We start from the raw sequence: 17,025 nt of genomic DNA, 5'->3' as shown, positions 1-17,025 counted from the left end.
CTGATGTTAACCTTTTGAATTTAGGTTTCAGAGTTCACCACGGTACAGAAACCGTTTTAGTGAAAGTTACAAATGATCATTCTTCTCTGGCTCTTGGCGAAGGCGGTCGCACTTTTTTCTCCTATCCTCCTTCCCCTTATCTTCCTTCCCTCTTGTGTCCTTGTCTTGTCTCATGTGTATTACTTTCCCTCAAACAGTCTCTCACTGTCGTTCTCTAAAACCTAAAAGAGAATTATGGATTTGATCAACTGGTCTCTGAATGCTATTGACACCCTCTTCTCAACGAGAAGTCTGGGCTCGGGAGAGCCCGAGTGCCCTGGAGGGACTTTCCCTGCTGGATACACGATGGACGGGTGGCAGAACTGGAGGGTCATGTGGCTGGCGGGACTGTCGATCGAGGACGCTGAAGATATCTACCTATTCGGAACCATGATAGCAGGGTTCTTGCTGATCGGAGCTGGCTTGGCCCTGGCTTATCGGAGAAATAAGAGAGCGGAACCGGCTGTTCAAACCCCCACAAGGCTGCCCGCTGGAATCGAAGCGATAGGACGAGGCGCAACCTCTCACAACAAACGCAGCATGATTAACACCTTGGAGACGCTTACAGCTGCCGTGAAGGCTCAAAACAACACCATTGAGCGCATGGTGGGATACATCAGAGAGAGGCCTGCTCAAAATGAGACCCTTGAGCGAAAGTTGGATCACATCGCAGAACGGCTCACTGCAGTTGTGGGGTCTCAGAATCAAAAGAATGAAAACACCACGGAACAGAAGTTTGATACCATCATGGGGAGGCTCGCGGCTTTCCGACGGGAGATTGAGAGACCAGTGTCGGAGTGTTAATGAACAGCTTTAAATTCTCCTGTGCTGCTCGCATAAAAGAAAAATCTACGAATTCAACATGCGGAAACCATGGCGCCAGCTGCGGGCCCAAGGCTGGTGCCAAACAACAACAACTCCCTGATAACGACTGTGTGATGACTATTCTTCCGATCCCAAGGCCACCTGGGTTGGCTAGCAGCCTCTTTACTTAGCCTGATAGGGCGAAGGACACTGTCTCAGCTGAACTCTGGACACGCACACACATACACTTACACTGATAAGCACGCACTCATCCCCCTCCCTTTCCAAACGCCTTCGATGTTTGTTTCCTGTGGGGGAAGATGGCGGGTCTGTGTGCCGCGCTGGAATGGTAGAGCTGTGCAGGATGACAGCTGTGTTTCCTTCAGAATACTCCTCACCCCCTACCCAACCCTGTGGCTTGTCACGTGCTCCAATGTTGTAATGTGGACATTTATGTGCTTTTTTGTGCAGAGGAGTTTTTTTTGTTTCCTGTTCTCATGCTGTTCCCCCATAGGGGCCCAGCATGAGTAGAGGTCTCTTTTTTTCCTCTTGTACTTTTCCCATTGTTGTGTACTTTTTGCAGTGTTTTCTCTGTAACGCTGCCGATCTCCGACTGTATTCCCATGTGATGTCTTTGTTGTGTGTGTAAGTCGGGGAGGGGGGGGGGGGGTCCTATTCCTCTGCGGGGCAACCTGCATATGGCCAATAAAGCATTCATTCATTCATTCATTCATCTTCTCATGGCCTCTGACAGTGGACTCATCTCTGTGCTTGTCCTGTTAGACCTCAGTGCAGCTTTCAATACTGTTGATCATAATATTTTAATACATCATTTAGAGCTTGCTATTTGTATTACAGGTACTGCTGCAGTGGTTTGAATCGTATCTATCTAATAGACTCCAATTTGTTCATGTAAATGGAGAGTCCTCTTCACACACACTAAGGTTAATTATGGATTTCCACAGGATTCTGTGCTAGGACCAATTCTGCTTAAATTATACATGCTTCCCTTGGGCAGTATCATCAGAAGGCATAGTATACATTTTAACTCCTATGCTGATGACACCCAGCTTTATCTATGAAGACAGATAACACACACCAGGAATGTCTTAAAACTAAATTAAGTCACACACAATCAAGTAGGAAACAACAACTGAATCTTTATCTTGTATTTCACTCAATGTAACCACAAAGAAGTAGATTTGCAATGCATTTTCTGTAAAGCATGGCTTCTAAAAAAAGTTTAACCTGTTACAGAAACATTTTCATTGCTTTTGAAACCAGTAAGGTGCCCTGCTTTTAGTCTATCCACTTCAGGATAGAATAGAAAACCGAAAAACTTCATGTCATGAAGTCAATCATTGCCAGAGCATAGAATATAGCAGAGAATATATACAGGTTAAGACATCCTCAGTAACCACACTGCAGATGGTAGCTTTTAGTTGGCTTTGATGGTTGTGTCTATCCAGTCCTTAAACTTAGACACTCGAGCGTAGACACCAGGTTTCATGGCATTGGCGCAGCCCAGACCCCACGATGTGACACCCTGCACGACAAACTTGTTCTGCTCATAGCACACCAGAGGACCACCGCTGTCACCCTACAGGAGGAGAACACATGTGTAGAAATAACTACAGTTTTTGATTATGTTTAATTTAACAGCTGCTGAAACCAGCCTAGAAAAGAGTAGGAAACACGAAGGAAGTTGGGTTTTTTCTGCATTATTGTGTAAGCAATAAACTAGTGCTTATTTGCCAAATAAACAAACTATTTGCAATATTAAAAATCTCTTTCTTAGAAAGTAAACATATTTGTGTTAAAATGATGGGGGTAAAAGTGAGAATGGCTCAGGAAATAAGCCAAATACCTGAAACTACAAAAACAAAACATTCGTATTTAGTTATTTCCCATCCATTTTAGAAGCAATATAAATTTTCTATATCTACAGTCCACACTGTAAATATTTGGGCTTGTTTTTCCATGTTTCCATGTTTAATGAATGTGTATGTTTAATCAAAATATGTTTGTGCCAATACTGAAAGTGATGTGTGCTGTTTAGCCTTTTTAACACACAATAGACAAAGTCAAGTGTTTACTTAAATCCTCAAGAGTGTTGATGACACTCTTTGCAGCCATGCAAATAACCTTTGATCTTTGTCTTTAACTCTGCTACTCGGGTTGACTGAAATTCTCCAACATTTCTATAATAATTTTCTGGAAAGAACCCCAATAACTCTGGCAAACCAAAGAGCTTCCTCTGTGAACTTTTGCAGAATCACCTGATAAAAAATGTCTGATCTTTAACCTCCCAGCTCAATAGTGAAAAGTCTGTTTGTTGCTGGAGTGAAATTGATGTTTGAATGACACAAACAGCTGACCACTGCATTCACCAAAGTGAGTGTGCTGCTTTCTGTATGCTCCATCAAAGCAGCTCTTTCACCTCACACACTTGAATAATTTTCAGTATTTGAAACTGCTTACCTGCTGAGTGCTACATGTGAGAAAGGACAGCTGTGAAAAATAGCCCAAGCCGGTTTTCCCCAAATGATCTTAAATCCATGTGTAAGAAAGCAAATTCATAATATTTGATTCTTATATTTTTCATTTGCATAGCCACATCATTACTCCTCATACTGTTTGAGAACTTCAGCTTGAAAGATGTCAAACTATGAGTGAGCTCTTTTTAATTTTCTTTTTCAAGGACAACATATCCCTGCAACAAACCCTTGCAACTGGGTACGCCATGTTAAAACTGCCCTTTTCCCCCACACAGTTCTTTCTATGTTGATGTAAACCTATTCATATTAAAGCTACGACTTGGAATGTTAATGTGCTCAGATAATCCTTACTGTATAAACCACATATGGAAGAACAGATAGTTAAAACAAGTATGTCTAGTTTTAGCTGGGCTAACAGGTTTTATTTAATATAATTAAACATTCGTATCAAAAGCATAAATTACCTGTTATACAATCAGATTTTTCCAAGTATCGGATTATTGTACAGTTCCACATGCAAGTTATTTGATTTTGGTCATTTTATCTGTAAATTTCACAAATGTCAAAGCACCTTTGAGTTTATATTAAATTACATCAATGGGTGGAGAATAATTAACTGTTTGAATTTACTATAGAAACATTATTTACTATTACTAAATTCTGTGTTGAACTGTTGTAAACAAATGAAACATTTATATATCTGATTCATTTTTTCAGTCATTAGCTTCTGGAAATCTATTAAAAATATTTCAGGTCAGTAAGATGAAGTAAAACACACACATTTTATAAACTTTCCCCAGTTTTCAAAGGTTTGTGTTTTTCATACCCGGCAGCTGTCCGCTCCTCCCTCGATATATCCGGCACACATCTCGTTGTTTTGAACTCTGCCGTTCAGGTATTCTGGTAGATTACACACCTTGTTCTCGATAATAGGAAAACCCTCTTCTTTCAGGACGCCATCGCCTCCTGTACCTGCCAACACACCTGTGTGTAATTACCTTCCTCCTCCTCATCACCATCGTTAGCAATACATGTACAGTGGAGTTTCTTGTGTTATAGAGCACTGACAATTATTTACAGTATTCAAAAAGCTTTTAAAAAACTTTTACAATTGACCAAACTGATAAACCTCCCTGTCCAAGATGTAATGTGTTTATTTAACAAAGAATCATTAATTAGAAATTATGTTCAAAAATAGTAATTATTGCTGGTCGATATAGAGAGCCACAGTAAAGCTTATTGTTCAAATTCTGCCACTTGCTGGTGAAAGGTTTTCATTACACTCAATGATTTTCCTTCTGTGTGAATCATCTCTACACTGGCATTTCTAAAGTGTGCAAATGAGTCAGCTTACAGTGTATCATGAGTTGTAAAGCAACTGTGAAAACATTTCAAACATTTTTTTTAAACATTTTCTTTAATCAAGAACAAAAATGCTAGAAAAAGATGTGAATGGGTATCACTATAGCACTGATACATCTTTGTTAGAAAAAAACTAACTTCAAATGAAACAGAAGAAAATAAAACTTGTGAAACAGTGGCTGTTATCAACAAGCAAATCCTGCCTACTTGATGTCCCACCTATGTTTATGAGGACCAGATGTGGCTTCAAACAAACTTTGATTTAAAGCACATAAACGTGTGATTTGTATCAGTTTGTATCAGCCAGTTTTTACTCTGTCATTACAATAAGATCCACAGACATTTAAAAAAAGAAGTACACATCTATGTGACGTACCTTGAGTCTCACCCCATCCAGTTACAAAACACTCTGCTGCACTGGAAACTATATAGTCCTTTTCTGGGAGACAAGCTGGCTGCACGTTATCATTTATTATTGCAGGGCTGAAAGAAATGCAAATATCTTTAATGGCATTCACAAGATCAAACTCGTGTCAACAAGTTACTTATTTTTCTGCATACTCAGTTCCAAAAAGGTTGGGACACTGAGCCAAATGTAAATAAGTTAATATCACATAATATAATATAACAATTTTAATGCATGGGTGTTACCATTTTATTCCTAGTATGTATCATATTGTTACCAGTTTGTCACTAAGCTATTGCTAATTGGTTTAACTCATGGGGATACTTTTGCTCCTATATTATTACACAATTACATACATTTTAATGTAATATTATTCCAGTATGATTACTCTTCATACAAGATAACACTTTTACATTACTTCCACATTATTGGCTACTTGTTTCCACCTTATTACCCCACTATTATGATAGTATAAGCAAGCTGTAATAGACGGTGCTACCCATTCACGGCTAATTATAGATAAATTTGACTGATAGCACTATTGGGTTTTTTTTTCACACTTTCTTTTCATATATATTGTGATAATTGTAATATCAGATGGATAACTAAATAATTAATAGACAGTATCTGTATGCTGGATTAAAGTATGAGAGCCTGTTTTCTAACAAATCTGGTAGCTGAGTGTCAGTGTTAATACTTTCAAAAACACATATTTCATCCATGTTTCAGTCCTTCAGGTTAGCTAAGATCAAAGTTCAGATCTGCATCAAGTTGTTTGTGTAATATCATTAGTAGCTGATCCAGGATGATTAGACCCATACTGACCTCTCTAGTTTAAGCAGAGCAATATCTGCTCTGTTTGGTCCCATTACTATTTTCTCAAGTCTCCTCTCTTGTTTCGATGGCTCATTGCCTCTCTCCATGTGGATACCCAGGAATACCTTGTAGGCTGAAGGCCGAATGGAGCTGGTGGAATAATCAATCACTGTTTGAGTTATTGCAGAATTTGATTTTAATTGTTAATGGTGGTCCTGTTCCTACCTCTCGAAGCAGTGTGCAGCAGAAAGGACCCACTGAGGGTCGATCAGAGTTCCTCCGCAGACATGTTTTCCTATACTAGTAGAAAGAAAAACAGATGTTTGTTTCACAATGTACAGACGAGATGCAGCAGCAGCTTGCTTTCAAAAACAAATGAACTAAAAAGTGAACAGACAAACAAAACCCAGGAAAAAATAAATACAAAAAAATGTAACATATCGCTATTAACATTCAATGTATTTATTTCTATAACAACAAGAACAAGTCTTTACAGTATTTACAGTTAACAGTCAAAAGTATTTAAATTACTCTGTACATGTTATATTATGAATGTAAGTCCTTTTGGTGTTATTTTCTCACCTGGTTCGGAGGCTGATTTGCCAGGGCCATGAGTGAGGATTCGACACACAGCCGCCGACAAGACGACTAAAACAACGTTTTGGTTTGATTACTGGTGTTCCGCACTTCATTTCAACTATAAAGCAGTAGTTCATTGTCATGAATTCTCAGAAGATGAGTGAAACAAAAACACTGAATTAGTTTAAACTTTATAGTCTCATTAGCAACAAGCCAATGGAAAAGTTTGCACAAAAATAGGTTTATTAATCCATTTTACTCAGTAAATGGATTTTATCTGGTATCTCTAGCATGTCTTGGTGGACAAGACATGCTACAATACATCTGTAACACGGTGCTGGACAATAATTCAGCACCGTGTTACAGATGTATTGCCTCACAGTATCAAAGTCATGTGCTGGGATCCATCAGCTGGCTGTGTGAACATGTTCCATTGCGTTTTAGGTTACTGTAGATTTAAGACTAATTAAGACTGGACATCTCTATGTGGTAATCCTGCACTTTTTACCCCCTGAAATCTGGGACAGGCTCCAGTCTTCCCACATTATTGAGATCAAGAGATTCTGCTCTTTTGGTTTGGCTTTGGCTCTTATGGCCTCATTTAGCATCACTCTATGCCTTCTATTTATGTCTAATTTAGCAAATATGAATGGTTTGTCTTTTTGTAAGCAATTTTTTACTGTTAAATTAAGTCTTATTTTTGTGTATTTACAACTACTGGGGAGAACAAACATGGGGTTTGAGGCCTGGACAGAAATGTTTTGTTTTCCACAGTGGAAAATAGCTAGAGGTCAGTGGGTATCATCTCAGTCAAGTCCTAATCTGTTTGTCTGGGGTGATTTGTTTTGGTTTGAATTGCAAAAGGCCATGGTACACCTGCAGCAGAAGTACAGCTGCACAGACTGTTGAACAGTTCTGAGAAGTATTTTTAGGTTTGTTGTTGATCCTGCTCTGATGGATATTTTCATTTGTGTACCTGGCCTGTATCACTACACTCACTGGCTTTAGAAAGTCTTCCCCCTACCATCTTTCCCATGATGGTATGATTGTAGTGTGTCTTTGCACATAGTGTGCCGATCAAAATAAAGTCCCAACCCTGTCTGCATGGATTCTCAGCCGAGCTGAACAGGATTTGGCTCTCCCAAACAAGTCAGCTCTTCACATTCATTTACTGTCATTTGTCTTTATCTTTAATTATCTGAAGTCCAAAGAAAAAAAAAAATTTATTATCATCACTGGCACCTACTAGCTGCAAAGAGGTATTAGTCCTATTTCCACTTCTAAATAATGGGATTTATAGTGGCATGACAGAGCGGTGCACCATAGATTGAGACAGAGATTTTTTATTGTTGAGACAATGTGTGAATTTCTCTGACCAAAACAATATTTCTTTGATAGTTGCTAATCTCATTGAACTAACTGAGGTATTCACTGTTGTTAACATGGTTAGAATACCAGAACACATGTGGATAGAATCAGACCCACCATAGAGTGCAGTGGGTGACACAGGTGGAGATGAGTGAATGGAAAGCAAGGGTTACTACAGTCTGCAGTTCAGACTGAGCATCAGTCATAATGATAGAGTGGTTAAAAAGGTTGGTAGATGGTAACAAATTAAAATAAAACACACTGAATTTGAATGCCAACACAAACAATGTTCATATACCACAGTCAGGGATCTGGCAGTGTTCCCATATCGTGTCCCTATCAGTAGTGTAGCACCACGGTCCAATTATATCGTTGTCTGGATTTCTGCAGCTCTGATAGTGGACAGAGGAGTTAGAAACTAGAAAGAAATTCTGTTCTTACCACAAAGAGTTTTTATTGCAACACCCACGCACTTACATTGCCTTCCAGACCCTTGGTGGGGTGAGTCTCTGGGGTGAAGCTGATGTGACTGTGAGGAGTCTGAGAACTCCACGCCTGGCACGTCACACCATTCGCAGTAACAGAGGTTGGACCTCGGTATGTCGCTCCATTTCCGATCTTGCAGTCTAAAACAGCCGCAGCGAAACAGGGGAAGTGAATGATAGGTCAAACAAACTGGCAAGGAAGCACAACATGTGACACTTAAAGGTGATTCACCTTTTTCCGGTGGAGTCTGGATGGCAATGGAGGTGATGTGTGACCGAGGAGAACTGACTTGTGAAGGTCTGACAGAGCATCTCTTCAAGTTGCAGTGCTCCCAGCGGACTGCGGGGTCTGTAGTGAAACACCAGGGAGCGTCGTCCCCATCAGGGTTCCTGCACAGATTCCCTCTGAGGTCCCTGTTGTAAAACAAAAAAGCCCCTGAAACTTCAAGACATCAACCTATTAAACAAGATATTTTAGAGTTAAGCCCAGAGAGGGGGCTTAATAAATAGATGGATCTAATTGGGGTTGGAAAAAAAGTTTTTTGTTTTTTTGCCAGTCAGAATTTTGACTGCTAAAAATTTTCAAAAATTAAAATTCATGGATTTTTACCACATAGGTTTAAGGTACATCTTCAACATACTAACATTCTTCTTGTATGTAGTGATGAATTCCTGGTTCATGTTTGTGTTAGAATATAGTTATTTTTATAGTTTTTTTCCCCCTCTCAAGGTTAGCTGTCCTATCCTCTTGTGTCATCCTGTTGTGTTAGCCATAAAAACTGAATGTGTTTAATGCTTACGCATTAGGGTAGGCTTCTGGAGTTTTGTAATGTCTGTGAGGAGTCATGGAGCTCCAACTTTGACATTTTTTTCCACTGATGGTCTCTGATATTATGCCCCGATAAGTGAAACCGCTCCCTTCATAGCAGTCTTCCTCATTTGGGGGGATGACTGGATCACCTGCAGTAAGAGATATTGAAAGGGGGGAGATTCACTCATTTTTGAAACACAAGGACGAGATAGATTAACTAACACTATACCTTGTGTGCGTGCAACCCCACACCGTGGCACGTTGCAGTACTCCCAGCGTTTGCCGGTGTCAGTTGTGTAGCACCAGGGCATCAGTTCATTGTTGGGGTTACGACAGTAGTTATTATCCAGACCTCTGACAAAGAAGATGAAAACATAAAAACATATTTGCACTGAAAAAAGAATCTTGAACAGATTTCTTCTTTCTTTTCTCATATTTTTCTCATAAATGTTACTGAATACATTCAGTGAACATTTCAAACCATCTAATGTAAAGTAATATTAAACATTTTCTTTTTTGTTCTTTTTACATAAAAAGTATGCAGTGTTTACTTAATCTAAAAATTACATCTCAAATATGATGCAAAGAATGTCAATTTGTAAACAAAGTTTCTTTTCTTTCATTTATACATAGATATGTTTGGTAATTAACAGATGTAATTATTGAAGTTTTCAACATAAAAATGCCAAGCAATATAAATGTTTTTTGTTTTGTTTTTTAAACTCATGTCTGCAAGCATTAGTAAGATGACATCATAATGGCAACATGTGTCTGCAGAGTTGTCCGCCATATTAGATTGTCACGGGCTGGGTGTGTGACCCAGCATTTTGTGTTTATTTTCTGTATTGTTGACTTATGTTTTTACTGAAGATATGTTTAGTTCTTGTGGCTTCTATTATTTGGATATGTTTGAGGTTTGTTGTAGCATGACATTATTTTGTTAGATTCATTTTTTTTTTTTTTGCAGGTGTTTTCTGAAGTTGCAGTCCGTTTGGCCTCTCAGGGCCACCGTATAATCTTCTGCATTCAGTACAGAATTTATGGTATTATACAAAATACGAGGGTTATGTGAATTAACAGCAATAAGTTGAGAAAAATAGGAGTTTTGGGCCATCTTTACTGCCTTCTGGTAAGCTTTTCACCATCCTGGGTCGGTGCTTTACCCTTCAGAGTTCCACATGTAACCCAGTTCCTAAAATCATCTTAAACAAAAAAGAAGAAAAAATAAAACATTTGATGTTCACCCACTTGATGGGTTGATGAGCTCTGATGAGAGCTTATTGTTTTATTTTTGTTTTTAACTTTGAACTTTTAACGTTGTACAACAAGACTGAACTGATGATGATTGAATTGATGATAGCTGATCTGAATAGTAGTTACTGCACTGTGACACTACTTTAGGTTAATTTGTGAGAGTTATTTTTAAATTGTTTGTGACATATATTTGACCATTGTTTATAGGTCAGGTTTTTATATGGGATGAATCCAAAGACCAGGTCAGTGATTCCAGAACCCAGAGTGTTCCAGTGTTCACTGGACGGCGAGTCAACCCAAGATCCTAGGAGACAATATACATATACACGCACAATCATTTGCACAGTGATGGACTGCGATCCTCTGCTGTACAAGTAGTGCGGTAGGACAGACAATCACACACACACACTCCTCATCAGACGGACTCTATTGCAATACACCCATTTGTTATGGGCCCCACCGGTACCATTTGAACTTAAAAAGACTAATCTTTTACTTGTGCACAATTTTATTTTTATTCTATTTTTTTGCTACTTTGGGGGAAATTTTATACTTGAAGTTCTGTTAAAACCTGTTGTAATTCTGTGTTGTTCACAAATTTCTTTTAAAAGGCTTAACATCACTGATGTACTTTTAAGCCACACAACCGTGTTTGTCTGGTTCCTCTGCTGTTCATGTACCAGAGCTCTAAGGGTCGTTCTTAATCTTCTGATACTAGCCCAAAATTACTCATATACAGTACCAATGGATAATAATAATGGATTGTATTTATATAGCACTTTTCGAGACCCTCAAAGCACTGTACAATTCCACTATTCATTCACACAGTTGTAGCCACAGCTGCCCTGGGGCAGACTGACAGAAGCGAGGCTGCCATATTGCACCATCGGCCCCTCTGGCCAACACCAGTAGGTGGTAGGTGAAGTGTCTTGCCCAGGGACACAACGACCGAGACTGTCCGAGCCGGGGCTCGAACCGGCAACCTTCCGATTGCAAGACGAACTGCCAACTCTTGAGCCACGATTGCCCTAATAACCAAGGTAATGACTCCACGTAGGTGCTACACACACTAGAGCTGAAAACTATTGACAAAAACTGCAAACTGCAAACTCCCACTAATATTTGGTTCGCCATGTTAGGATGGACATGAATTCCTGGATACAGCTCTTACTTGCATGGGTAGTTTTCTGGGGACTGGTTGTGTTTATGTGGCACCTGAGCCGACCAGCTCTGGCACGTTTTGCCAGACTCAGTTACAGCAATTGTTCCTCGGTATGCTACACCTTCCCCGGTGACACAGTCGACCTCTGGGACAATGGAAGGTTCAGCAGCTGAAGACGGAAGAAAAGATGTATTTCATGTACAATCCAGCAAAAAAAGAAGTGAAGCGTATTCTCTGTATTTATTGTCTTTTATACTTTCTTACAACTTCATTTACATAAAGTCTCCTTTAATTCTGTTCTTCCTTTTCTGTTATTCATTTTACTTATACTTTTAAGTAGTTTCTGGCAGTGGATGATGGTAGCTTGAGTTTATTTGAATATATATATTTCAATGTTTATTCAACATGGATTTCTGAATGGGTTGTTGTGTTTTGTCTACAAGCTGCTGAATTGGGATTTTGCCATCAATAAAGAACACCTGAAATAAATGTTTGAATGTTTGATTGCCTGCTTAACTCTGCACCTTGATTGAATTTAATCATGGTACTTAAAATAGCAGGTCACTATAACATTAGTTGAACTTGAATAAACTGAATTAAATACTTTGCTGCCTCTAAATAGATTGAGCAACAAAAACTATGAAGTTTGAATGTCTGGTTTCATTGGAACATGAATATATTTGTTTGTCTGCAACAACTCTTGTACATGACATTCTTAATTTTTGACCATCTTGCTAATTGTGTTGCAGAAGAACACGCTGGACAACAAACAACAGCTGTGAAAGCCTTTTTGTAGTTCATTAATGAGGAAACATTTAAAAATGGAGACTTACTGCATTGTGGTATGGCGCAGGAGTCCCACCGTTTGGATGGGCTGGTGGTGAAGCACCATGGTCGGGGATCTCCATCTGGATTTCTGCAGTAGTTCTCCTCAAGATACTTTTGTGGTAGACTGCACAGAGTATAAGAAGAAGTATCCAGAAAGTAATCCAGAAAAGGCTTGTTAAACTCTTTTGCACTTACCTGCTGGGATGGTAGTCATGGTTGTGAGGTTTCTGAGAGTCCCAGCGTTGGCAGGTGAAGCCGTTTTCAGTGGTGGAGATTTTTCCTTTGTAGTCCTCACCATTGCAGACCATACATTCCTCTGTGAAGGAAAAACCCTGATGTATCTGATATGCTGGGCCATGGATAGCAGATAATGTTGTTCCAAATTATATATTAGTATTAAACCAAATGAAGACCATTGAATGTAAAATAGCTGCTAGAGTATAATTAGATACGTATGTGTGTGTGTGTGTGTTACCAGAGCAGCTGGGTACGTTACAGTGCTCCCAGCGTTTCCAGGGGTCAGTGGTGTAACACCAGGGTCCCCCTTTGTCCCCATCAGGGTTTCTGCAGAAGTTGGACTCCAGATCTGCTCGTGGGTGGCTCTGCGGCGTGATACTGCAGCAGAAACATTAACAAAAATTAATGTCATCAATAAAATACAAAATTTTATTGATGACTTTTAAAGCACTGAATGGACAGGCTCCAGAATATCTGTCTGACTTACTGCCCTTTAGAGCTCTTAGATCAAGCGATCTCTTGCTCTTGGCCACATCTAAGTCGAGACTGGTTCACAGAGGTGACCGGGCGTTTGCGATTGTGGCGCTGAAATTGTGGAATGATTTACCTCTCCACATTAGAAAGGCCCCGACCGTCAATCTTTTCAAATCTTAAAACACATTTTTACTCATTGGCTTTCAACACTGCATGAGAGTTACTATCTATCTACTTACTCATCTGTTACCTGGTATTCGTTATTTGTTATTGATGTCATTTGTTACTGATGTCATTTGTTACTGTGCAATTTTTATGTTTGCACAGCACTTTGGCCAAATTTTGTTGTTATTAAATGTTCTATAGAAATAAAATAATAATAAAAAGATAAGAAATTATTAAGTTAAATCAGTTGAATACATACTTTGGCCTGTGTGGGTAGCTTTCACCCCATCTCTGACAGACCTGTTCTGATTTTGTTCTGGACTTTGTTCCTCTGTAATCTGTTCCTATCCCATTTGCGCATTCCAAGAGATATTCTAGAAAAGAAAAGAAAAAAGAAACAACAGGACTCTACTGTTGTGTTGTATTCAATCTGATTGAACCACAGTAGTGTTTAACTCGCAATCCAGCTCCACTGTGTTTGCAGACACAGTCCAAACATCATTGATCATGACACATTGGCTAAAAATTAACCACAATGTTAGGAAAACTAAAAAGATCACACAAACCAGAGTAGAACAGTCACCAGAGACAAAGAAAAGAAAATGCAAAAACAGACATTTCAGTCTTATATCACTTTAGAGGAATTTGAAGATCATTACCGTTTTTTTCATATAAAGCTGTGTTGCTTCTGCGCCTGATATTCTCTGTTTTAGAGTTTGCAGCTGCTGTCACGCACTCGCTGTCGTTTTCATCATACATAAAAGCCCTGTTTTTTTTTTTTTTTTAAAGTACATATGTATATAAATGTGGTGTATGTGCACTGTTTAATACCCAATATGAAAACAATTGGGAGTGTGAGGTATGAACTTACCTGCATGTGAAGAGTGTTTCAGTGCTACATTTGGTAGCACATTCGGCCAAAGTGCTAACTGAATACATTCGTTTATTCAGTGTGAGGATCCATGCCCCTTCAGTTCTGGAGTAGCCCTCTATCTCAGTAGCACCAACTGCAATCATACACACAAAAAAAATAATCCCCCAAAGCTTTATTTATTAACTGGTTGATTTGTTAGTTTATTCTTTGCTGTTTGCCTGAACATTTCCAAAATTATTTAAGCAAGCTTCTGTTACATTACTGGGATGTAATTAAGGTAGATAGGATAAAAAAATTTAAGAAAATCACTTTCTTTTGTTGATTTGACCTAATCTTGAATCAGCAAGTCTACATTATTAGTTACACTGGTGGATAATCTTATTAAGCATGTCGAAATTTTCAAATGGGGATGTAAATGTATTTACAAATGATCCTACAAAGAAAAAATTCACGCTTCCGATTCCTCTAAACACTAGGTTTCAGAAATTTTTTTTCTGTTTTCTTTTTTTTCATTCTGTATGATGGCATTCAGAGTTGATATCCCTATTTTGGTCATCACAGCCACACAGGTGTGTCTATTAGCATAGAAGCCCCACCTACCTCCACTCAAACCTTCTGTTTGCAAGAGATAGTCAATCAGATAAAAGACAGCTAAAGAAGGTCGTTTTAGACCATAGATGGGCTAAGAGAAATTACATCCGGCATTACATTCCATTATATAAAACATCTTTGCTTTGAGCCCACAGTTAGCATCATCTATCAGTTGTAGATATGAGGTTTAGCTTTAAATTTATTATCCAATGCTGTCTGTTCTGACCTGTTTCCATTACATTTATGTGGCTGTGTGAACAAAAACTCTGCATTTAAGCTCCTAATACATATCGATGAGGCACTCTCACAGTGAATCCAACAACTGCCTCTTCAATGGATATGATACATTTATTAATAATTATCATTCAAAGATGAATATCTTACCACTGCAGAGCAAAGCTCCAAGGAGGAAAGCTGCTGTGTTCAGGTCCATGGTGAGACCCTAATATGATCAGATACCTCCTGGTTTATTGTTGGACTTCTTTTAGCATGTTGGGAGGACAAATAGGACAGCTCAGTTATTAGTTAATCATTGTCCTGACAAGGACAGCAAAAGAGCAGCAGGTCGAAATCCTTGTTTATGAGAGATTTTGGAGCAAAACAGAAGGGGAAAAAGTGATTAAAAACACAGCATTTTAATTATTTTCTGCTGCATCGTTATGAAACACAGCTGGAGTGCATGTAACACCTCAAGATTTTATCTGTTCTCAGATGTAACAACTGGCCTTTTGAACCAATTATTCTTCGGCCAATCCTGTAAAGTTTTGGACACTCTGACTCTTCAGGTAGCACGTGAAGAAGATAATAAAGGTCTATTATCTTTTTTTTATATTTCACTTTCATCTCTTTGTATAACAAAATATAGGCTAAAGGTTTCAGTCAAAGCAAGAATAGTTTTGTATCTTTATTATTTTTTGTTTTGAATTGTTTGGTTGCAGTGTTTATTTATTCATTTTAGTTTAGTTTTTATTAATTGAGTGAAAGGGTGTGACTACTACTGCTGTGCAGCAAATAATGAATTTGAGACTGTGGAAAAAACCCAACTCTTTCTGTTTCCTGGCTATGTCCATCTTTTCTATACAGTCTATAATGGCGTGGAGTCAAAAACAGGAAGAGGCAATCTTTCTAAAACTAGCTGGATGTTTGAAATCTGTTTTATTAAAAACTTAGGAAGATGAGACGATTTCTTATTATAACCAAAGAAACACACCCTAGTCTTTGGAATTCATGGCAGGCCTCATTTAATTTTGTTCAAATCTATGATATAAGCAATTTACAAATATGATAGAAGTAAGAGTTGAGAAATCTTACACGAGCACAGCAAACAGCTGACCTTACATGTGACATACACAAGACTGAGTCAATTCAGCTGAAAGTCTTAAATACAATAGTAATGTTTCTGAACAACAAAGCATGTAACAGATGACATAAAGAAATGCACACATATACAACTCATGAGACCATATGATCATATGATGATCCTAATGCTACCTCAGAAAGGTTAAAGTAAGAAAAACACATCCTATCAAAACCCTCATAATAATAATGATATTTCAATAAAGTCAGGGTTCTCCACGCAGCTTCCCGCTTCAGTCTAATTGTATCATAAAAGTCAACAATCAACTGTGTGTCATTGTTTCTTTCTACTGTGGTGCAGGAATAGCAGACGCTGCCATTTACAATGAAAATAGATGAGAAGTTGCTTAATATAAATGCACTGACAGATCACTGCACAACAGTAACATTTTTAAGGACATGAAATGCACATGTCTTTAACTGAAGCCTGGTTTTTCTGAAGGACTTTGACAAGAAAATGCTCATAACCTTTATTATTATGAAGACCATTCAAAGGTGGTTTTGATCAAAATCACTACATAGACAGATGAAAATGACGGTGAGGATGTGTTAGTAACAATGTCAAGTTTGGATAACACACACTGCACACTACAAAGATGCAACAATTATAGAAGGAAGAAAATATATATTTTTAAGTATTTATAAAAAGTTTTTCAGGTGTCAGTCTTTTAGAAGTCAAAATATTTTGGCTGTCTTTTAAATGTCTCTCTTTGAAGGATTAGTTTTATAATGTATAATTTACATTAGTGTTAGGGTTTGGCACTTACTTGTGAAGGTTAGCCTTTGGGGTTAGCGGGTTGTGAATGCCTTGAAGTCAATAAATGCACTTACAACAATATCCACAAACATGTCTGTGTATTTATCCACGGTCCCTGGGCCTAAACACAGAGTCGGGCACAGAGCAGCTGCTCCAAGG

General features: G+C 38.5%; 2 protein-coding genes across 2 annotated transcripts; one reads left to right on the top strand and one right to left on the bottom strand.

The window, feature by feature from the left end:
* Positions 1–11: 11 nt before the first annotated feature.
* LOC146501988 (uncharacterized) lies at positions 12–1,210 on the top strand. Its single transcript, XM_085132604.1, has one exon. It carries the CDS (start codon positions 235–237, stop codon positions 841–843), a length of 609 nt encoding a protein of 202 aa, XP_084988730.1. The 5' UTR covers positions 12–234; the 3' UTR covers positions 844–1,210.
* LOC146501987 (plasminogen-like) lies at positions 1,198–15,280 on the bottom strand. Its single transcript, XM_085132601.1, has 19 exons — positions 15,138–15,280; positions 14,160–14,295; positions 13,948–14,054; positions 13,548–13,662; positions 12,888–13,027; positions 12,608–12,728; positions 12,418–12,536; positions 11,594–11,753; positions 9,398–9,522; positions 9,158–9,317; positions 8,590–8,771; positions 8,350–8,498; positions 8,171–8,264; positions 6,508–6,622; positions 6,151–6,225; positions 5,935–6,075; positions 5,080–5,186; positions 4,168–4,313; positions 1,198–2,443 (listed from the first exon to the last, which is right to left on the bottom strand). The coding sequence occupies exons 1-19, from the start codon at positions 15,184–15,186 to the stop codon at positions 2,282–2,284; spliced, it is 2,403 nt and encodes an 800-aa protein (XP_084988727.1). The 5' UTR covers positions 15,187–15,280; the 3' UTR covers positions 1,198–2,281.
* Positions 15,281–17,025: the final 1,745 nt, after the last annotated feature.

Source organism: Neolamprologus multifasciatus, chromosome 15, assembly GCF_963576455.1.
Source record: "Neolamprologus multifasciatus chromosome 15, fNeoMul1.2, whole genome shotgun sequence".
Lineage (NCBI taxonomy): Eukaryota > Metazoa > Chordata > Actinopteri > Cichliformes > Cichlidae > Neolamprologus > Neolamprologus multifasciatus.
This window is presented reverse-complemented; position numbering and strand designations above follow the sequence as displayed.